This window comes from Passer domesticus, chromosome 1 (assembly GCF_036417665.1).
Source record: "Passer domesticus isolate bPasDom1 chromosome 1, bPasDom1.hap1, whole genome shotgun sequence".
Classification (NCBI taxonomy): domain Eukaryota; kingdom Metazoa; phylum Chordata; class Aves; order Passeriformes; family Passeridae; genus Passer; species Passer domesticus.
Genome location: NC_087474.1, coordinates 17,770,501 through 17,793,956, shown reverse-complemented (window position 1 = coordinate 17,793,956; position 23,456 = coordinate 17,770,501). Strand labels below are relative to the sequence as shown.

At 41.6% G+C, this 23,456-nt stretch overlaps 1 protein-coding gene across 6 annotated transcripts in view; it reads left to right on the top strand.

Moving 5' to 3' along the window:
- Positions 1-339: 339 nt before the first annotated feature.
- Positions 340-23,456, top strand: part of MLLT10 (MLLT10 histone lysine methyltransferase DOT1L cofactor) — a 122,577-nt gene continuing 99,460 nt past the window's right edge. For 4 of the 6 annotated variants that reach the window (XR_010355908.1, XM_064408370.1, XM_064408366.1 and 1 more), the window contains exons 1-3: positions 544-712; positions 4,377-4,456; positions 22,625-22,679. Coding sequence is in view for 4 of the 6 variants with exons in the window: in XM_064408370.1 (XP_064264440.1) it covers positions 544-712; positions 4,377-4,456; positions 22,625-22,679 (304 nt within the window). In the remaining 2 variants the exon portion in view is untranslated. Of the gene's footprint in view, positions 358-543; positions 713-4,376; positions 4,457-22,624; positions 22,680-23,456 lie in introns of those variants that run through there. The other 2 variants (XM_064408360.1, XM_064408378.1) reach the window with 2 other exon arrangements.

Sequence of the window (23,456 nt, the reverse complement as noted above, 5' to 3'; positions counted from 1 at the left end):
GGGGGGGCCCCGCCATGTCCCGCGCGGGGGACGGGCCGCGGCCGCGCGCCGAGGTGGGTGCGCGCGCGGGCCGTCAGGTGCGCGCGGGCGCGGCGAAGGGCGGGCGCGCGCGCTCCCGCGCACGCTCCCTCGGAGGGGCTGGGGGGGGGGCGGCGGGGGCGCGCGCTCGGGGCGCCGCGGCGGCGCTCACGTTCCGCGGGCGGCGCGCGAACCCTCGCGAGGAGGCCCCGGGCCGAGGCCTGCCCGCCCCGCGGGCGCGCGCGCAGTGCGCCTGCGCGCCGGCGCCGCCGCCGTGCCCGCCCGCGGAGCCGCGTCCGCCTCGGGAGCCGCCGCGGCCCGACCGACACAGCCTGGCCGGTTGGTCGGGCGGGGGCGAGACGAGGCGCTCAGCCGGCGGTCATGGGTCCCGAAGCGCTGCCGCGGCGGCGGTGGCGGCGGCTGCGGCTGAGTGACTGAGGGGAGACCCCGCCGGGGGAGGGGGCAGGCGGAGGGCGAGGCGCGTGTGGCGTGCGCGGTGTTGACGACGGTGTTTTTAACCCTTAGATGGTCTCCAGCGAGCCGCTGCTGCTGCCGGTGTCACTGGAGGGCGAGTTCTCCAGTAGCATGAAGGAGATGATCGGCGGCTGCTGCGTGTGCTCCGACGAGCGGGGCTGGGCCGAGAACCCGCTCGTCTACTGCGACGGGCACGGCTGCAATGTCGCAGTGCATCAAGGTGAGCGGGCAGGCCAGGGCAGCGCACCGCTCCGGCCCTCAGCCTCGCCACTTCCCTCTTGCTGCTCCCCGTCTTCTTCCCTCGGGCCTGCTGCCTTCTCCTCCCCACCCCCCGGCCGGTTTTCCCCCCTTTTTTCCCTCCCCCTCCCAGCTCCTTCTTTTTACCCATGAAGCCTGTTTCCCTGTTTCTAAGGCCACGTGCTCTCTGGTTTGACTTGCTCTGTCATCTTCTCTCCTTCCCGTCTGTCTGTCTTTTCCCTCACGTGAGACTTAGTGTATAGTGTGTTCTCCTGCATTGTGCCTGTGTGAAAGGAAGAACTCCCCTTTCCAATTTTTTACCCTTTCTCCTGCATGTTTTTTATGTCTGTGCTTCCCAGTCTGCCTCTGCTCCCTGTTAACAACCTCAGCTGCAGCGTTTCAAAGACTCTCTAAAATTGTTTACCGTCTTTGCAGAACTTGTTACTGTACTCTATTCTGGTGTTATTGCTGTATCTCTTTTTTTCCCCTCTGCGATCCCTGTTGTCCCTGCTTTTCTCAAGTTTGAAAAATGTGTTTGAGCGGCAGCCAGGAGAAAAGGAGGGTTTAGGATTGGAAGAGAGGGGTGCTTAGGAAAGACTTAGCTGTCATGTGATTTCTATCGCTGCCTGCCTTTCCTTGAATGTCATTTGGCTGATGTTTCCTGGTAGATGAAGAGACTTCCTGTTGTGGTTCTGCAAGGGGAGGGTGCTGTTTGGAACGGCTGATGCTGGATTTGTTTGGTTTAGGGGAGGCTGGTTGGTTGGTTTCCAGCTCAGTTCAGGAGCTGGCATGTTCCCTCTGTGTGATTGTTTTTTTTCTGTCAGTGGGTTGACCCTTTGTGTGAGAGCAGAGGAAGAGACGATTCTGCTGCTTACATTGTAGGAAGGGAAGTCATCATAACTTTGCCTTTATGGTAGCAGAAGTAAGGAATAAGATGGTAGTTTTTCTGTACCAACTCCTAAGCAGTCAAGTGAACTCAATGACTGGCTTTTTGGCTACTTACAGGTGGTGGACAAATTGGAGGAGACATAAAATCCTAAATCCAGTTCATTAATCTGAATGCCTGGTGCATGTGAAAATGCTACTAACGTGTGTCTCATGCTTGGTCTTAAATTGTGCTGAAGATGATGTAATATAGTAGTTGGTTGTTCCAAGTATGTGGTCCCTTGTAAGTTGACAAATAGTGAGAAATAGTAGTAATTTAAGGAGGTATACAAAATAATAAAGTTATTTTCGTTAACATTAGATTGAACACAGAGGGGTGTGAGATCCTGACAGGATCTCTGAGGTTAATCTGGTTTTGAATTGGTTTTCTGTCGTCTTAAGAGCTGAGTAATGTTAACCAGTAGGTTGACTGCTCTTGTGGGATCTTAGGATCATGAAGAAGAACACTAAAACGTGAATGCTTCTGGAAGTCATAGCTGACACAGCTATACCTTTTGCATTATCTTGGACATCTTCCTTTGTATCTAGAGCCTTGCTGATATTTTCAGTGAAAGAATTGGATGATAGCAGCACTTGGACCTGAAATAGCAGGAACAAAAGTCAGTTACAGAAAGTATTCCTAGTACAGAGAGACACACTTCAGCAGGTACAAGAAAATGAACTTTTTGTTTTAAAGTCATATCCAGCCCTGAGTTGGAATCTGTCAGGAAGGACTCAAAGTACTGCTTGGTCTAAATCCAGAAGCTGTTATAGAGGTCTTAAGGAAAGAAGAGCTCCATGTTTTGATTTACTCTTATCATTGATGCTTTACATTTTGCATTTGACATGTCTTGTGAACAGAGGTGGTAGAGGAGGCATGTCCTTTCCTCTCTGTAGTAAATGTAGTAGTCCTCGTGGTCAAAGCTGGTGGTCTGTATTTGAAGTACTAACAGCAGTATAATCCATAAAGCTTTATTAACTGCTTTGGTTTTGTTATTATAATTATTCTTAGTTCAGAGGAAACTTCAATTGTGAAGTCATTGGCAGGTTGTGAAGGACAAGATCTCTTCATGTGTTTAAAGAAGCTTTGCATAGTAGTGGAATATAAACAAAACTCTGTAAATGGTATCATGGTGTGTCAGAGCATGACTGGGTGATGGGGGCTTCCAGGCTTCAGGTGTGCTCTGTTACCCTGGCAGATATAGAAGTGCTTCCCTACAGCTCTGGTCTTTGCCCAACTCATGTTCCCTCTGGATCTACTTGCCAGCCTTGTCTCTGAGTTGCATTTTGTACTTGTTTCCTATTCTGCACTGTCACTTACTAACCTAAATGTATGAGTGCACATTTAAAATCTCCCTCTTAATATATAAAGAGAAATTCAGAGTCCCCTCCATCTGTGGTTATTATAGATGCAACAAAAACAAGATTTTTTTTTCTCATGTTAAAGAATTTTGTTGTACAGTAGAAAGGGCTTATCAGAATAGTGTGGCCTGTAAATACTTGAATAAAGTATTTGAAAATCTGACAGCGGATCTTAATATGACTCCATGCATGTGTATAATAGGAAATTATTTCATTGACTTTCCTTCATGGAAATGAAGGTATATTAGCCAGATGTTTTTCAATTACTATTGCATTACTATTTTTCATCTCCAAGCTATCACAAAATCAATATATTTGTATAGTGTAACTACAAGTTACTAATTTAATCTCAGCTTTCTTCATAACTTAAAATTAATAATATTTTTTTCTACTTACACACTTAAACCTGATTTTTATATTTAAGTAGCATATGATTGTTGAGAATTGAGTCTGATTTATCTTTAATACTTTGGGATTATCTTTGAGCAAAATATTTGGCTTTTGGTTCTTTGTTATTTGCTACACCCATACAAATAAAGAGTATACTCACAGCACTTGTATTATTTTTTCATTCCCTTTGTAGTTCTTAAGGTTGCTTGGTGTGTGCATTTCAAGCATGAGCAGCATTACCAAATTGCTACACTCTTTTTTCAGTGGAATTTTGTAGCAAACTCTTTTATATACTGTAAAAGTATAGATGACTGTCTTGCAGATAAATCTGCCTGTCTGAAAATCTCTTTCCTAGGGATTTATGTTGTAGCCTGGCTCAGGTTGCAACTAATCCAAGTCCTGATGCTGAGTTCAGTTTGTATTTAAAGCTCTGTGAATTTTCTGGGGTGAAAAAGCAAACTTTGCCTTTGTTCAGTTCACTATGGATTGTCTGCCTGAGACCAGTTAACGTTCTTATAAGAGTAAGAAAACTGGATAGTAAGTGTATGAATAAATGTCTTAGGAAGAGCTCAGGTTTGTTAGTTACTTTTAGTTTTCTCATTAAAAAAGACCTCATAATAGCAAGCATTCATCATTTACAGTGAAGTGTCTCACTTGTTTTGCAGGTAAATAAATAGCAAAACAGGTCATGTATGAAACATTGCTGCTTTTGAATGGTTATGTTACTTTTCAAGCAAATCTGTTCTTTTTTCATTTAACAAATCCTGCATAATTTTAAAAATCTAAGATCGTTGTACTTAATTTCTTGTAATTCTGTGATAGGATTTAATGTGCAAGTATAGATGTCAATTTGGCTTTCTTGATAATTAAAATTGTGTTAGATCAACTAATAGTAAGCTTCTTTTAGAACAGATTATTAGTATTGTAGTGCTGTTTATGTTTGCTGAAATGTTTTGTCTTGTTCAAAACAGCTTGCTATGGAATTGTTCAAGTACCCACTGGACCATGGTTTTGCAGAAAGTGTGAATCTCAGGAAAGAGCAGCCAGAGTGGTATGTGTTTTGCTTATTAAGTAATGCTAGTTGTAATCATTATGTGGATAATACTCTACCCAAGTGTTACAGTAATAACAGAAGAGAACTTTGCTTTCTGTTGTAATTAATCTAAATGCTTTTCAGAAAGACCATTTATCTTCTTATTTTTTTTAAGTGGAAATATGTAACTGTCTCTGAAGTATTCTGACCTTGTCAGGGTGTGGGGTTTTTATTTTTTAGGTAGTGGGGATTTGTTAGTTAGTTTGCTTGTTTTAATCCTTTTTTTTTTTGTCCATTGTGTAGGTTTTGGTTAATTTTGCCAGTTTAACACTTACATAGTTAGGTACAGGAAGTAAATAAAATCTGTGTCCAGTTTTCTTTTATAGCAACCTTAGGTTGCCAGTTAAAAGCTTCAGTCTAGGAACACTCGCAGGAAGAAGTGTTGTTAATTTCAAAAACCAATGTCTTCTTGGAGTGTGATACTTAGAATTGAAGAAATATTTTCTTTCTGCTTTTTCTAATTATTTTATGGTAGATATTGGGGATTCAGATAATGCTTTTTTTTTACTATGGTTACATGATGTTTTGTTTTGGTCAGACTTCTGGTATGTTTGTTAGATGAAACTGGATGATGTCAGGCATTTCTAGAAAAAGAGAATCCCATTTCTCCCTACTTGGCACTTCTTAGTTTGTCTTCAGTAAAAGATAAACTGAGAGAAATGAGAGTATTTAGAAAGACTAAGCTGTTCCTTTGCATCTGAAAAAAATTTCACTGGAAGAGAAGGTGGTGCAGCATCTCAGAGCAGTGTGCAAACTGTTTCTAACGTTCATATCTAAAAACAAATGAGGAGTCAGAGACCAAATTTTCAGTTACTGTCAGTGACTATCAGTGTGTTTACACAACCTGTTTGCTGTACCTATTTCCTTTTCTAATATAAAGTGCTGTAGAAATGGTGGCAATACTTACTGGTGAATGAATTTTTGGCACAGGTCTAAAGAATCTCATTCATCTGCTTTTTCCCCACTTTTTGCCACTAATGTGTTCGTAATGCCCAGGTGACTTAGTTCTTCCAAAGCAGATCTGTTGGTGGGTGCAAGAAGGGATTGATTTTTGTATCTTCTTCAAGTATTTGTCAATAGAAAATCAAAACCCTTTCTAAAGAAAGGCTGATTGTTTTCATGGGGAGACCATCAGTTGTGTGAAGTTTTAAGAGTAGCATTTTTTAGTGTTGCTGAGTTTGATATGTACAGGTTGATAGCAAAGTTAAAAATACAGAGGAGAGAGACAGCTGGTGACTAAAAGAGGATTTTTCAAGAGTACGATAGGGAATCCTTGTGGTTTGGGATGTAATTAATCCTGGCTTCTTGTGACACGAGGAGTGTAAGAGAACTGTCCAGAGTTCTATAATAAACTGCATTATGATAATTTCTTGAGTTTACCAAGAGAATAGCTTTGATAGACTACTTTGCTGTTTGAAGTGAAGAAGGAGTAGTGATAACTGAATTTTCTGCCTGGTGTATTCTGTTCTTGTTTCCACCAAACAGTGTCTAGTTCAACAGGTTGATTACTGATTTTGTTTTGAAAAAAGAAATTCCATTTGTAATATAGTGAAGGTTTAAGTGGTTCTCAGGTGAAACCGATTGCGTGTGAGGTGTAACAGCTGAAGTGTTAACAGCTATTTGTATGTTTGTGAGTTAGAAACACGGTGGCTGTATCTGAGGTGTCTTGAAGCAGCTCTTGACATTCAGGAACTAAACTCAAGGCCTGACCTCAGTATGGAAACAGGAGCTTTACAGTAAGCAGTTTACCAGACCCAGAAGTTTTAACACACTTGCTTAGGAAAACAAACATCCTTATCATCACCGTATGAGACTAAAGCTTAGTTTTTCTCTTGGTCTTTTTGCCTGTAAACAAAACCAGAATTGAATTAACCATATTACATTGACTGTGCTTCTGCTTGCTTACTTCTAATCTTTAAAAAGACCTCTGTATTCCACTCAAGGCATGTTTTTCCATGCTGATGCTGTCTGTGTTGTGTGTTTTTGGGGTGTGTTTCTTGGTCGTTTTTCTTTTTTAAGCTTCAGTTACTGGGTAAATAAATTCATTCTGATAAGCAGCTGCAGTTAATTGCTCACACTAGAGTTAGTCTTGCTTTAACAATGAAAAGAACTGGACTAACTCAGGAACACAGTAATGCAAGTTGGTGGGTCACCAGAGGAGGACAGGTGGGTCACTGGACTAGGACAGGTGGCTTCCCATGTACTATGAAGTGTTATGCACTGGTCTGTACTGTGTTCCTTTTCTTTTGTGTGCTGTCTCTAAGCTGGTATGTGCTGGGTAGGAGCCAAGTAGTGGCTGGTTGACTTCTGTGTTTTTGTTGATCAGCTGGGAGCCAGTGTCCTGGCTGCTGAATGGTCAGTTACTAGTTGGAAAGCACTGCTCCATGCCAGACAAGTCATACTGAGTTTTGGTTCCAGCAGGTTCATGTTTTTCTCTGTGTGAGAGAAAGCGTGCCTTTTCATAAACCTGAATTGTTTGGATAATGGATACATTGAGGTGGCTGGTAATTTATTTGGCTTACTTTTTGATCATGCTTATATAGTACATAATTGAAAATTGTAATCCCAGTACACACTTTTTACATCACTGTGTAAGTTTTTAACTATTGCTTGAAAAATCTTAAGTTTTCTCTGAATCAGCTCATTTATCTTAGCTGACTTATGGTGAGCTTGAAATTCAAGTCTCTTCAGAATGGGTGGCGACTGCTCCCAGCTTTGCCTGTGTCAGCACCTGCCTAGTGGGCCCTGTTGGTGTCTTCAGATGTTCCTGAACTTCTGAGTCAGAAAGCAGGGCAAGTACATATTGATGTAGAAAAAATAACTTTGATGTCTGTATGAGGTTGTATATATATATGGGCTGCTACATAAGGGACTTTGGGTCCTGGCTTAAGAAATTGGATGGTGCGTGTGTGTTATCTAAGGGCTGATAATTTGGATACCCAGGGAAAGACTGGGGAGCTAAGCTTAGGATTTAGCACAACTGTTGTTGGAAAAGACTTTTTTTATAGCCCATAATCCTGTTATGTGTCAAACATCTTCCTTGATGATCCTATGTTAAGAGTAATTTAAATATAGTATATAGTGGGGTAAAAATAGATAATGTATTTATGGTTTACTTCCAGCTACTACTCTTCATACTCATCATGAAGCTGCAGTAATCTGTGTGATAGAGATACCAGGCAGGATTTCACCATTTGTGCAGGTAGCTTGGTCAGGCTTTTTAACTATGTGTAGGTCCTGTTCTTCTGAATCCAGCTTAATTCAGAGAGACCAGAAGATCTCTGTGCTGAACTTAAGTGTTGAGAATTCCAGGAAGTTTTGCAACCTCAAAGTGTAGCTCAGATGCTAAATGTGAGGTTGGATTGCTTGCATTGCAGGTAAATCACTATGCTGTTGATCTGTTTCACGGGAATATGAATATTTTAAGCCTGTCCTTGCATCTGAAAGAATCAATTTGGACTTGGTACAAATTACTCTAATGTCATAACAATGGTGGTTTTTTTGCTTGGCATTTCTGTGGGGCTTTTTTTTTTTTTTTCTTAATGGGGTGGCTTATGAAGTTAAATGTAGTTGTGGTCCAGAACTGAGTCAGCACATTTGTGTGACACTACATCTTGTCTAATAAGCCACCTGGATTTTAGTCCTGGGAAATGTGCTGAGGGGGCTCTGACTCCCTGCAGAGCTAGCCACATAACTTGAGATGGCATCCATCTGGATCTCAGCTCAGTCTGGCATAACTGGGGTCTCTGTGCTTGCACATGTGTTTCTTGGAACTTGGTGCGGAGACAGAGAGAGACTTACTCTGTCATTGCAGAGTAAGTTTAGACCATACAGTAGTCAGTGCTTAGGGTTCAGAGCAGGAGAAGTGTCTCTCTACTGTTTAGCCAGTTCAGGTACACTGTGTGCTCACAGTGATAGGTTCCTGCTGGTTATCCTATGTGACCTGAGCTGTTCCTGCATCTGCTGCACAGATGATCCAGAGTCTGAACACTTGAATTTTAATTTTTTTTTAATTGTTAACATAACAAGAGTTGGAGCTATCTCCAAATTGTATTTTTAGAAAATGTTTCATCACATTCATCTCTTAAGTTTTTTTGTAGAGTTGCTCATAAGAATTGTTTGATGTAGCCATATTTTTACACCTCACCCCCAGCCTTTATGTAGAGTAAAATAAGCATAGGTGCAGCATTACTTGCTTTTGGCCTAAACAGAAAGAGGCAAAGGAGGAGAAACTAGGAATTCAGCCTTTCAGTATGCAGACACGTTTGTGATCAGAGCTCTGACATCTCTGGCTCAGCAGGCTTCCTGCAGGGGAGTGGGATCTATTTATTAACACCTGTATCTGTAAACTAGACTGAATGTTGATAAATATGGTCACAATACAGGTGAACGAAACTGTATTAACTTTATTGTAGAAGAAGAAAACTTGCTTTTTTCCTTCATTTTGAATACTGTCCGTCAATAAGGACTAATATACTGTGTAGTTTCTTTGAGATATCCCTTGAAATAATTCTTAAAGAAATGTTGAAATGAATATTTCTTTAATGTGTATCCATGTTTTTCCTTAAAGGACACTTTATGTAAGAATATTACTACAGCTACTTTAAGAGCATTGTAACAAATATTACTAGAAGAACTGCTTTAGTTTTGAGCACACTACAGAAAAATTGATCTGTGTGCTTTTATTTGTCTGGCTTTTATGAATGACTGTGCAGCCTAGAAGGCATTGAATATTAGTTTGTAGCTGGACCTCTTGAATAAAAAGCCTGCCTAAGGGTACTTAGGGAGAACATAATGTATTGGGTTTGTGTGACAAGGTTTTGTTAATAAGGGGCTACAGGAGGGATTTCTCTGAGAAGCTGCCAGAAATGTCCTGTGTCTGATGGAGCCAGTGCCTGCCCAGCTGCAGGACAGACCTGCTGCTGGCCAAGGCTGAGCCAGTCAGCAACTGTGGCAGTGCCCCTGAGATAACACATTTAAGAACAGATAAAAAGCCCTGCTGAATAGAAACTGCAGCTGGAGAGAGGAGTGAGAATGTGTGAGAGAGACAACTCTGCAGACACCAGGGTCGGTGAAGAAGGAGGGGGAGGAGGTGCTCCAGGTGCTGGAGCAGTGATTCCCTTGCAGCTGGTGGTGAAGACTGTGGCAGGGCAGGCTGTCCCCCTGCAGTCCATGGAAGCCAGCCAGGGAGCAGAAACCCGCCTGCAGCCTGTGGAGGACCCCATGCTGGAACAGGTAGATGTGCCTGAAGAAGGTTTTGACCCCATGGGAAGCCCCTGCTAGAGCAGGCTCCTGGCAGGACTTATGTAGAGAGAGGCCCATGCTGGAACAGCTTTGGTGGCAGGACTTGGGACCTGTTGGGGTTCTGTACTGGAGCAGTCTTCCTATGGGACTGCTCCCCACAGAAGGGGGGACGTGCTGGAGCAGCTTATGAAGAAATGGAGCCAGTGAGAAAGGCTTATGTTGGAGAAGTTGGTAGAGGACTGTCTCCTGTGGAAGGAACCCCATGCTAGAGCTGGGGAAGAGTGAGGATTTCTACCCTGAGAAGGAAGAGGAAACAGCATGTGATGAACTTACCACAGCCCCCATTCCCTTGTGCTGTTGGGTGGGAGGAGGTATTGGAAATGGGGATTGAAGTTGAGCCTGAGAAGAAGAGAAGGGTGGGTGGGGAGAAGGTATTTTAAGATTCAGTTTTTATTTTCTCATTATCCTACTCTGATTTGCTTGGTAAGAAGTTAATTTTTCCCCAAACTGAATTTGCTTTACCCAGGATCTCTCCTTGTCTTTATGTTAACCTAGGAGCCTTTTTTTCAGTTTCTGTCCCCTGTCCGACTAAGGAGGGGAGTGACAGAGAATATTGGTGAGCACCTAGTAACCAGCCAGCTTCAACTCACCGTGGTGTGTCTTGCTGCCACAGATGGGGCATAAGGAAGTAAGGATAAGGAAAGTAATTGGGGAGGTAGCAGGCAAAACTTGGCTTGAACAGAATAAGAGAGAAAAGCAGAATGATTGTTGAAACTTTGTGTTGTTCTGATTGTGATGAAGGTGAAAATTCTTATTTTGAAATACTGTTGGTTGAGTGATGTGTGTTTCTTGTCCATTACATAGGTGGGTGAGTGTTGTTTGCTTTGCATTTCATGAATCCGAGAAAGTATTTTTTCCCTGTTCACATTTTGTTGGTCTATATAGTGAATACAGACCTAAAACCTTGTTGTACTGCAACTGTAAAGGTGACAGAATGGTTTAGCATTACAGTGTCTGGTCTTCAAGGTCAGGAGTACAAAAAGTGCAGAAGGTGCTGCAGAAGTGCAGTGTAATTTCTGTGTACTTCTCTGACATATAAAAGTGGGAGTATTAATGCCACTTCAGATTGTGCTTTCCTTCATGCTTTTTTTTCCTTCCTTTTCTTTTTTGGTGTGCTGAATTTTTCCCTGCTTGTATGCATACTTGTTACTTGGTTTGTAAATACACAGATGAGTTCATAAACTTATTCTGAAGCACTTTCTCACAGCAGAGAAAAGGTCTGCTACTTTTTCTTTTGATTAGCTGCAGTTTACTGAAATGTACATGTAATTTGTGCAGTAGTTTATAATTACTTTATGCAAATCATGATTACATAGAGTATTCAGGCTTTAAAACAGTGTTACATCACTCAAGTACTACTTGATCGAAATTTTTTTAGCACAGATGTCAATATAACAGGTACTTCAGTAAATAGTCTAAAGGTTCTTTGGCAAAATTACCAAGGCGAGGCTAGAACAAAACATTTTCTGTTACAGGAATTGCATAATCCTTATGTGGAAATGTTTTATGACTGTTTGTTTTATTGTATTCACTGGTAGAAGTCGTCTCTAAAGTAAGCAAGGAGTTCCTGAACTTGTGGGAAGCCTTGCTTAGAATTGATACTAACATTTTATAGCTAGGAATTTTTAGGATGAAGCTGTGATATTGCAGAAGAACATTGAAATGAACCGTTGCATATTGTATTTTCTTCATGTAGATTTAATTGGGTCAGTTGCATACTTTCAGGCTGATAAAAAAAATCTGATGTTTAGTTTGGCATGCAGCCAAATGTGACAGGCATTTCTCATAGACTTCTGATGCTTTATCTTGAAGATCAATGTGTGAATATAAAACTTCATGTATGTTTATAATTTGGATTTGTGCAACATCTAGCAGGGCTTACTAGTCTTAAGTATATGGTAGGAGATTTATGGTTTTGGACTTCCAAAGTTGGAGTAGCCAGGTCATGACACACCTTGTATGTCACCACTATGTTACATTGTACTGTACATTATCTCACTTCCATACCCTGAGTGAAAGTATGACTAAGTATGACCTGTAGTACTTACTGAGTGGATGGTCTTTAAGAATGCTGATTTGCATGTTGAGTGGTTCTAATCTTCTTGTCATATTCTACAGATTTATTATCAGTAGTAGTAGTTTTTGACAGAGTTAACTGAATCTGCATATATTTTTATATGATGCCTAGATAAAAAGAGCTAGGTTGATTTAATTTATCCAGGTATAAACCCCAAAATGCTTCAGGTAGTCAGTCTGTTTTTCTTTTACCTGTCAACTGTCTGCTTAAAAAAAAAGTTCTTTCCTTCTCCTGGGACAGATGACTGAATTGAGATGGGGCAGAGATTTGGCAAATTTGTCAGCATCAAGAAATCGTTATTTGAAGATGAAGATGACTTAATTTCTTAAGTTGTCAAGTTGCAGAACATAGCACTTTGGAAGTGAAGTGCTGACAGCATGCATTCGTTTGCTCTATTAGTGATGTCAGCCAGTTAGGGATTCTTGGATGTGGCAGAAGATACTTTGATTCCTGTTGGTTCTTCGTTGTGGTTTATGAATACTGGAGTCTGGTGTGAATTGTAGTGAAACATTGCAACTTTAATTAGTCTCTTTTTGGATATTTGAAAAATTGTGTAGTTAGCTCCTTGCTGATTTCTGCTTCAAATCCTGGCATGGTTGTAAGCTGTCATTTATGGAGTAATTTAGATCAAAATAGTGTAGGTGGGTATTTGTGGGTTTATAAGGTTTCTGTAGGGTTTACAAGGTCTGTAGATACTGTAGGTTGAGAATATTTATAAGGTATATTGCTATCCCACTGTACATTGCTATCCCACTGTAGTTTAGAAACTGATAAAGAAGTGTGGATTTGGTTTAGTAGATAGAAGTCTTCTTTGGCTGGGCCATGTGTTCCTTAAGCAGCTCATTCTTTTTGCTGTATTGAGCAGGGGAAAAATGAACTTCTGACTCTGGCAAGTATTACAAAGCATGGATGTTAAAATAGAAAGAAACTCTAAAGGGAATTTTTATAGTACTTAATTGGTTTTAAAGAAAAAGCAGAAAAGAAATGATCAGCAAAATACCAGAGTAAAAACATGAATAGATAGCCTAAGTTTGGAGTAGAAGTTCAGTAATTTTCAGCAGCTGCTGGAAATGCTTGTGAGTTTTACTGGACTTTCTGGAGCCTTCAAGGGCTGAGATGTTGATCTTCCCTGGTTAGTCTTTGTACGTTGGCAGTAGTGATCTTGCTTCAGTGAAGGTGGCTTGAAGGTGGGAATAGAAACATGAGATGTCTCTGAGTGCGGGTGAGCTGTTGCCAGCAGATGTAGATGTGGTCAGTCTGGTGCATCTCTTGTTGCTGGGTCTGTTCTTGTGCTGACTGCCTGTAAATTTGCACTTACTGATGGAATTCGTGCGAAGACCTAAATTTCCAGATGAAGTGTCTTGGCAACAGTGTATGGTTTGCACTACTCTGCACGTTGTCTGCGGGTTTTTATTCTTGTTGTCTAGTCTTGTGAAAAGCTGTGCTTTTGTAGGCTTTAAGATACTTGTTTTTTCTGTAGATAGTCTCTGATTAGCTGAATTTGAGTTAGGTTTTCTATTAACTATAATCTAGTTGTCTGTGGTTCTCAATTTCAATTAGCACACTTTCACTGAAGTCTTTAGGATATGGTGTCTTGTTATAGGCAGAGCTGTGTTTACATTGGTTGTTCAGTACCATATTTTTCTGAATCTAACACAAATTACCCCAGATTTTTCCAGGTTTATTGGGGGAAAAGAGAATTTTTCCTATCTTCGGTGTTTTCATTCCAATATACATGTGTTATATTTTTCCTTGAATTTTTTTTCCGATTGAAGAGAACACTAGGGTAAGAGGAACATGGAAGGTATAAAAGGAAATTAGAAAATATAGGATTCTTTCCCCTGAAGGAAATGAAATACTAATTTCAGATCCTTTAGAGGAGAAGTAAAATAAATAATAAGAACATTTTGAGCTTAGAAGATAATTTTTCATTGAAAGAATTGAATGAACTTCAAATAGTTACATATAGGTTAGATGACATGTGTACAGCATTGGCATAACTGAACTCTAGATGTGATTTTTAATAAACTTTGTGTTCAGAGCGGTTTTCTAAATAGTCTTTTTTCTCAGAATATTTACGTTTTTGACAGCAATATTATTTGCTTTCACTAAAATAACTAGCCATACAAAGATCTTTACCCTTCTAAATCAGTTTTAAAATCCATATTAAGATATTATTAGGGTATTATTATTATTATTAAGGTATTATTTGAAGTAGTAGTATTTAAGACTACCTAACATATTTGAAGTCTGTAGGATTGGGAAAGATCCTCTTACATATAATAAAGAATATTATGGGTGACTTCTACAGGTATCTCTTTTTCTGGTAATACCCAAGAATGAGACAAAATGTTACGGAATACTGGTGAAGGCTGGTGAAGCTGTACCACAGAACTTGGGATATGATATCTGGACACAGTCAGTTGTGCTGCAATCCTTTGCAGCTACTGATAAGTGGGAATCAGGGCTGCTAAGAGCATCATGGGCTGCCAGTTGGAAAGCCATCGATTAGAAACTAACCTTCTGATCAGCTGCTTTGCTTACCTTTGTAAATCTGGCCATGTGCTTTGGGAAAGTGTGTTGAGTTAGTGCATTTTGTTATGCACAGAAATACCTCGTAGCATGGTGTGCTGTGAAGTAGATGTAATTGAAAGCAAATTCAGAAGTGAAGCAATAAAAGGCTTGGAAATTGACTCTTTCCTCCTAGGTTAATTTTAAAAAGTCATAAGAATTTGAAGGATTCCTAGAATCACCTAATGGTTAAGGTTGGAAAAAATTCCTGTGATCATTGAATGCAGCTGTTAACTCAGCACGGCTGTGTTCACCACTAAACTGTGTCTCTAAGTGCCACATCCACATGCCTTTTGAACACTTCAGGGGTGGTGATTTTGCCACTTCCCTGGGCAGCCTGTTCCAATCAGCCTGATCACCCTTTCAGTGAAGAAATTTTTCCTAATTTTGAATCTAAACCTCCTCTGGTGCAACTTGAGGTCATTTCCTCCTGTCCTATCACTTCTTAGCTGGGAGAAGAGGCTGGCACTCACCTTGCTACCCCCTTTTTCAGAGAGCACAGAGATGTGGAGTTGTAGATAAGCTATTCCCTGAACCTCCTGCAGGCTAAACAACCCCATGTCACTCAGTGCTCCTCATCAGACTTGTGCTCCAGACCCTTCCCCAGCTCCACTGCCCTTCTTCGGACTCTCTCCAGCACCTCAATGTCCTTCATGTAGTGAGGGGCCCAGAACTGAACCCAGAACTCAAGGTGAGGCCTCAGCAGTGCTGAGTGCAGGGTTCTGGTCACTGCCCTGGTCCTGCTGGCCACTCCATTGCTGCTCCAGGCCAGGATGCCATTGGCCTCTTGGCCCCCTGGGCACTCTCTGGCTCATGTTCAGCTGCTGTTGAGCAGCACCCCCAGCACCTTTTCCTGCAGGCATCTGCCAGCCCCTCTGCCCAGCCTGGAGCTGCAGGGGTTGTTGTGACCCAAGGGCAGGAGCAGGCGCAGGCACTTGGCCTTGCTGAAGCTCAGAGCTCTGGCCTCTGCCATCAGTGCAGCCTGGCCAGATCCCCCTGCAGAGCCTTCCTGCCCTCCAGCAGCTCAACACTCCCACCCAGCTCGCTGTCTGCAGCCCTGGGTGCCCTCATGTGGATCTTGATAAAGACATTAAAGAGACCTGGTGCCAGCCCTGAGCCCTGGGGAGCACTGCTGGATGGAATTCCATTCTCCAGCAGCCTCTGGGCCCGGCCATGGCTACAGTTTCCTGCCCATCCAAGAGAGCAGCCGGGCAGGCCATGAGCAGCCAGTTCCTGCAGGAGATGCTGTGGGAAATGGTGGCAAAGGCTTTCCTGAAGTCTGGGTAGGCACATCCACAGCCTTTCACCCATCTACTAAGTGGGTCACTTTGTCAGAAAAGGAGATCAGGTTGGTTAATCAGGTTAATCCAGCACGTGCTGGCTGGACCTGATTTCCCTGGTTGTTCAGCATATGCCTGAGATGGCACTCAGGGTGATCTGCTTCATGACCTCCCCAGCAGTGAGGTCAGGATGATAGTCCTGCAATTCCCTGGATCTTCCTTTCAGCCTTTCTTGTACATAGGTGTTTCAGTTGCTAATCTCCAGTCAACTGAGACCTCCCTGGTTAGCCAGGGCTGCTGGTAATGTTTGAAAGTGAGTTAGCAAGCTCTTCTACCAGCTCCCTAAGTACCCTCGGGTGGATCCCTTCCAGCCCCATAGACTTGTGGCTGTCTCAGTGGCATGGCAGGCAGGTCACTGACACTTTTCCTCCTGGATTGTGGGGACTCCATTCTGTTCTCTGCTTCTGTCTTCTAGCTCATGTTTTCACTAAAATATGAGTTAAAATTGCAACAACAAGTGGATTTAACCATTCTTCTGTTTGTTTAATGATTAACAGGAGCAGCAGAATAAAGTGTTTTGTCTGATAACTTGTAACTCCTGTTGATGAAAAAAATTGGCAGAGGTTGAGTGTTGGGTTTCAAGAACTGTTATGCTGATTGTAGTAACTTGCTATTTTTGTCATTTGTGGCTTTATGGATCATGCATTGCAATCTCACGGAGTTGTTTCTTTCAGTTAAGTACTGTTGGGGTTTGGGGCTTTGTTTTTTTTCCTCCTGTTGTCAAGCAGTGTGATACAGTAATTCTGTGATCAAAATGTACTTTGGAGAATAAAAATGGTTCTGGAAGTGTGTCGTGCTGGGTGTATGCACCTTGACAGGGAATTTAAGCTTCCAAATGCAACATTTTGCTTATATGGCTGATTCCTGTTGAAAATCTTGAAACACATGAATGTTAGAAAAATATCAAAATAGAATTGGGCAGAAAATCTGTCTGTATTACTACCAGCATAAAATTAGTCTGTTTCAAGTGTATGCTTTCCTTCCATCCTTTTTAAAGTAAGGCCTTCGGTTGGACTTCCACTCTGATTTGTAGCCAGTGTAGATAATGCCACCTGTCAGATAAGGTAGTTATATCCTTTATATCCTTTCCTGACCACCTGTCTGTGTTCCTGTTACATTTGTTATCTGACATTGGTCATGTAGCCTTATGGAGAGGTGGCTCAAAGAAGTGATCTAACTGAAAAATAATTATTTTTAGGTTGCTGGCTAGGATTTCCATATAGTCAATTGAATGCTTTTCCCAGAGCAAGCAAGACAGTAGAAAGGACACAGCAGGGGACAGTCAGTGATCTTCTTCTGGCAGCACAGTGCAATTATGCTACCTTAAAGTGAGCCTGTAGTAAAGTCAGCTGGAACTGCAGCTTGGTGTCTTGGCTAGCTTTAAGGAACTGTGGTCTGTTTAATCTGCTGTAGATCTTGTGTTATTTGGGTTAACAGGTCACATTGAAAGAAACGTTTTATTGCCTCATTGCAATGCTGGGAATTCAGTCCTGCAGGATTTTACTTGGTTGACAGTCATTATTCAGGTGAATGGTTCCAATGGCCTAGCTTGGGCCACAATTCAGTAAATTATGTGCACAAGAATTCTTTGACCTTTGTTTTCTTATAACAAGAGACAGCATATAATGGGTGTCTGCAGATGATGCTTTATGAATGTGCTCCAAATTCTCAGAACCCTGAGGGAAGAACAATGTTATATTCCTATTACTATTTTTCTTCTCTCCTGCATGTATGGTCTTGTCCCTGTCTCTCTTTATCTTCCCTATTTACCATTGCTTTTTTCTGTTTCCCTTAAGTTCAACAAGAATAAGGTAGTCTCTTATATTGCATCAGTTGTCTTTCCAGTTGAAAAATTGGTAGAGCTAGGTTTACCAAAAAGACTTGAAAAATGATATTTGTGTAATGTTACCTAGTGCTGGTTAAGGTAGCTCTTAGTCCTGGTTAAAATGGAAAGGCATATTTATCTAGAATAGAGGAAGAACACTTTATACCACAATGCAGTGGAGCCAGGTTGGACTGTAACTGATTCAGTATGGGAAGCTGGAATTATTTAGCTCCTTGTTTTAATTTGGTCTTCTATTCTTGCAACTTGGTATCTTTAGTGGGCACTTCTGGTTTTTGTTTTTTTAAAAAAAATTTTACAAGATTATTTCAGTTACTTATTTCCTCTTGGTTATATTTCCTTTTTTAATAATGTTGAGGGGATAAAAAGTTTTTTTTTTCTTTTTCTGCATGGATCTTGAATGCTTCTGATTTTAGTTCTCTGCTGGGTGATGTTTTAAAGACTGAACTCCTCAGGAGGCAGTGGGTTTTCATCTGACCCAGGCAATCTCAGTTTGCCTGAATGCTAAAGGTATAGGATCAGTCTTTGCTTACTTAATTAAGTTGCCGTTTATGTAGCTCAGAAGTGAGTTGTGACAGTCACGCTGTCAGACTCTTCCAGCTTCACAGCTCTGAGATTGGTTTCACTTTAGTCCTCTACAGGAGACCTCATAGTCTAAAGCCATTCCTGCTGAGAGTTCACCCCAATTCTGCATGGACAGAAGCTAGATCCATGCTAGTCTCTTCTACTGAAGAGCTGCAAAAATGAGATGTCCTTACACTCTCTAAGAACAGGAAGGAAAAGGATGATGTCATTTTCTACAACTTCATTGTGTTCCTTCAGCCGGTATTTGTCTCCTCACTCTCTTCAGATCTGATTCAGCTGCCTGTACCTACAGCACCACATGTGCTGCTGCACCTGCCTGTGTTGGACTAGTGCCCTTTAGCACACCAGAGGACGTGGTTATTCTCTGGGGTCACAGTCAGCCTCTGTAGTGTTCACATTTGTGCTGCTTAACCTGATGACGTTTATCTGAATTGTTGATCAGTCATTGCAGCTTCCCCTATTTGTGCTATTGTGTGGTTTCTTGTAGGTGTTGTATCTGCCCCTGCTACCTACTCCCTCTGCCCTGCACAGCTGGTTTAGAAGTTCCCCACAGTGTTTCTGAATTCTCAGCAATAAGTCTGTGTCAGAAATCTTTGCCAGAGATAAGACTTAAAACACACAAGTGGAGAAAAGAGCCATCTCATGGTCCGTGTGCTCAAATATTAGAGACCATCTGTATGGATCATCACATTATTCCATATACTGTGTTGCAGCATCAAAATGCATGATAAAAGGATCAAAATATTATTTCATCCATTTTAGAACTAGTAATAAAGTGTTAGTTTAAAGAAAAAAAAATCTCTGCTAGATACTTGTCTCAAGGCATGAGATTCACTGTTCCCACCTGGCAAAGCTCCTGGTTTTACTGCATGGTGGGTATTGAAACTTGGCAGAGCAGAAATGGGTGACAGAAGCTGAGAGTGTGGAGGCTGGGAAGGAGTTAGGTTCCTAATGCAAGGAAAGGGAGTAGAAGGGCTTGGGGTAGCTATCTGCTCTGTTAGCTTACTAGGGTGCTACTTTACTGCACATTGTAGCCAGTTTTTGTGGCACCAGAAGGGCTCTGTGTCATCAAAGTGCAAATATCCCTGTCTTCTCAGCACTGTGAGAGATGAGTGCAATTCTGCACTCTAGTTTTCTTCCACTGTCAAAACTTCCACCTCCACTTCAGTTTTCTGTCTTGCATTTTCTCTGGTTGCAGCCAGGACTGCAGAGAATTAAGGAGGGACTTGAGTCCTTGTAGACAAGGACAAATAAATCAGGTGAAGCTGATGAGACTGAATGGAGCACGCTTAACTCTTCTGCATAAAGAACTGGCTCAAGTCATTGCATCCTAGTGTCCTGTGATCATTTTGATTTATTTTGTGGTAAAGTTTGCACAAGAAGCTGGCTAATTCTTTAATTACTGGTGCTGCAGTGCTGTGGCTCCCTACCTTCAGTTTTGCTGATTCAACTGTTTGTGAAATTGTACTTAAATTGCATCACTGATATGACCTGAATTAAAAATGTTAAAAAGTTTATTTCATTCTATTTTATCTGTTTTGAGGGGCACCCCAACAGATCATTGTGTCAGTAGCTGAGGGAGTGGTGGAGGGAGAAATTAATGAGGGGGAGGTGAAGGGAAGAAGAGAACCTCCTAAACTGGTTTTGCCACTAGTGAAAATGCATGTCAGACTTCCGTAGGCTTGCAGAGGTGGGGGAAGGTAGAAGCTGTTAGCAGCTTCTCTTCTCGCAGTTACATCATCTCATCTCATTGGCTTTAAGCTGCCAGCTTGCAACTTTAGGGTGGGAGCCAACTTTATTGCACTGTGACTATCAATACATACCAGGCTTCTTTCTTTAGGAATCTGGTTCAGTGTATGAGAAATGCTCTGAAATGAAACTGTTGCTACTGTGTGTCTCTCAGCACTTTAGTATTTAATATTTGGAGAGCTGAAGTGTTAAGATACAACTCACAAATACACTGACTATGTAAGATTTTGTTTAAAATGAACTGATTTTATTTTAGTGTCTTGACTAAAAAAAAAAAAAAAAAAAAAAAAAAAGGCAAGTCTGCAGGGAACCTGTAGAATGATTAAGATATTTTCAGCCACTTTTGTATCTAAATTTCTCCATAGACTTAATGCGGACTTTCAGTAAATTACTGAAAATTTTTGTGAGCGTGTGAGAGAGATGAGTGAAGCAAAAGTCAAAAGGCTACAATCCTAAAGATTCTTCTTTCTGTGTGCAGCTCTCTGTACCAGTGCACTGAGAAAAAAAAAGGTTTTTTTATATTTTACCCTCCACAAAAGCCTCTTTGCTGCTAATACCAATTTTTTTTGCAGGTTAAGAAAGATAGTATTACAAATTTCTTACATGTTAAGATAGTCCTCGAGATGTACTTTAGCCATATGAATTTCAGGAATGGAATTCCTAGTTCCTCAAATAAGTTTGTACAATCTGTTTCTGAGGCAATTCTAACATCATAGGCTCCTTTATCTGCTGTCTTGTCAGTTAGTGGTAATGGAGAATAGCTCTGTTCAGGGAACAGCAAGAACAGCTGTCCCACTCTGTTTGAGGGATATGGTGTTAAGTTTGCATTTGATGACCTTGATTTGCTTAAGAACGTTATTAGGTTTCTATGCTTTGAGTTGTCCCTAATCTGGAAATATATAAAGGTTGTAATATGGTGATTCCTAGGTATAGGATCCCCTGGTGGTGTTCCTGTGCTTGTAATGTGGAGCACTTGAAGTGGAATGTGTGTCAAAACCAGTAATATCTGTCATCTCTGGTTTAGAATTGGTTTGCAAGCTCTAGGACACTTAGAGGAAAACATGATATTAGGAAATTGATAGGATGCAGTGATAGCAAAAAAAAGGGTTCTGTTGTGATCCTGGTGTATGTTACATTAAGAAGAATATTACATCATAGATGACTTCAACCCAGGACTGGAAGGGACACTAACCAAGTTTGCAGATGATACAAAACTGGCAGGAGCTGTTGAATCCCTTGAAGGCAAGGAGGCCCTACAGAGAGAACATAATAAATTAGAGGACTGGGCAATCACCAACAGTATCAAGTTTTAGAAAGGCAAATGCCAGACTGTGCACCTGGGATGGGGCAGCCCTGGATGTACAGACAGACTGGGGAATGAGAGGCTTCAGAGCCAGCCCTGTGGAAAGGGACCTGGGGTCCTGGTCAGTGACAAGTTGAACATGAGCCAGCAGTGCCCCCGCAGCCAGGAGGGCCAGCCCTGTCCTGGGGGACATCAGGCACAGCATGGCCAGCAGGGCAAGGGAGGGGATTGTCCTGCTCTGCTCTCACTGGGGCGGCCTCACCTCGAGTGCTGGGGGCAGCTCTGGGTGCCACAATATAAAAAAGACATTAAACTGTTAGAGTGCCCAAAGGAGGGCCATGAGGATGGTGAAGGGGATTGAGGGGAAGCCGTGTGAGAAGCAGCTGAGGTCTCTTGAGTTGTTCACCTTGGAGGAGACTAAGGGAAAACATCATTGGAGTCTACAACTTGCTCCTGAGAGGAAGAGGAGGTTTAGGCACTGATCTCTTCTCTGAGGTGACCATGACAGGACCTGAGGGAATGGCCTGAGGTTGTGTCAGGGGAGGTTTAGGTTGGATATTAGATAAATGTTCTTCACCCTGAGTGTGGTTGCGCACTTAATAGGCTCCCCAGGGAAGTGGTCGCAGCTCCAAGAGTGCTGACAGAGTTCCAGAAGCATTAGGACAATACTCTTGGGCACCTGGGGATAATTCTTGGGGTGGTGATGTGCAGGGTTAAGAGTTGGGCCTTGATGAACCTTGTGGTTCCCTTGCAACTCAGCTTATTCTGTCGTTTTGTGATCAAACTGCTTATTTCCAGACATGTGGTTTTGCTACAGTTGTCAACTTCTGACCTTGTTTTTCTGAGACAGAAAGTGAGGTTGGTTTTTGTCTCTCAGTGTAAGTGGGAGTCAGCAGAGACTTTGTAGCCAGCCATAGTTAGGTGCACCTGTGCTGATCATATCCACAGCACTTCTTTGTGATTGACCATCTTGGTCAGTACAGAGAGGCTAGGACAGGGAAGTACAGTAGGGAATTTTGGACTGTGTCCAAGCTTCTTGGCATTTAAGCCATGCTGTAGTTTTTGGGGGCTTGTCTCCAGAATTCCAGGGTGTGAAACCCAGGAAGAAAATCTTGGAGGTAGAACTGCAAGTAGCTTTAATGTGTGTCATAGTTTGAGGATCTGGAGGAGAAAACCTTTACTTGAATATTAATATTATTTTGTGAAAAATAAAGCTAAGGGAAAACACACCCATTCACTTCTAAAGAATGGTTGCTTCCTTAATATCAGATAACAGTTTTAATGTGTGTGGTTTCTTTTTCAATGCTTCTGTGATCATTCCATTTTTTTATTTTACTTTTGCTTTTTTTCCTAGAGATGTGAATTATGCCCTCATAAGGATGGTGCTTTAAAGAGAACAGATAATGGGGGTAAGTTTTATTCTTGCTTTTTGTGAACTCTCTTATTTTGTATGAGGGAAATAAATCTGTGGAAGAAAAATTATAGGGATCCTAAACATAAAAGAAAACACTGACTGCTTTGGAAAGAGATAACTATTTTAGAGTAACCTTTATTTGTCCACTTCAGGTTCAATTTACTTTGAGGACATCTATCATTATTCTTGGTTTCATTTTTAGGAAAAAAGTTACAATAGAAAAACTGCATTTTAACATAAGATTGAATGGGTAAAGTGGATGAATTTTATGTGTATTTAGTTGGAGCCTGAGCATTTATAGAAAGCTGTTGAAAGTGCACCATTCATGGAGGAAAGTGGGATTTTTATGTCTATAGCCCAGACTGAATGCACCAGTGCATTTTCAAAGGTTGACTCTTTCATGCCTGATTTACTAATAGGTTCTGTAACAAAGAAGTTAGAGCTGGAAAGTTGCAGCAGTGATTACCTCTCCTTTGCATCTTTCTAATTTCACTGTTCAGGTTATCATCAGTTCTGCTCCTGCTGAGTAGAACTGCTAGAGAAAGTCTCCACTGAATATCCTGGCTTGATTATGTTTATACTAATAGCTGGGTGATATGAGTGTAAAATTTCAATTAACTTTCGAATCACTTTTGGAATGCTGCCTTCTCTCTCTAGTAGGTACTTCTAAATTCCCATCCATCATCTATCTGTAAATAGCCTAGTCATTTTGACACTGAGCCCTTTCTCTTGTGAGAGGAGAAAGTATGATCTGTATTCTGGAATTCACTTG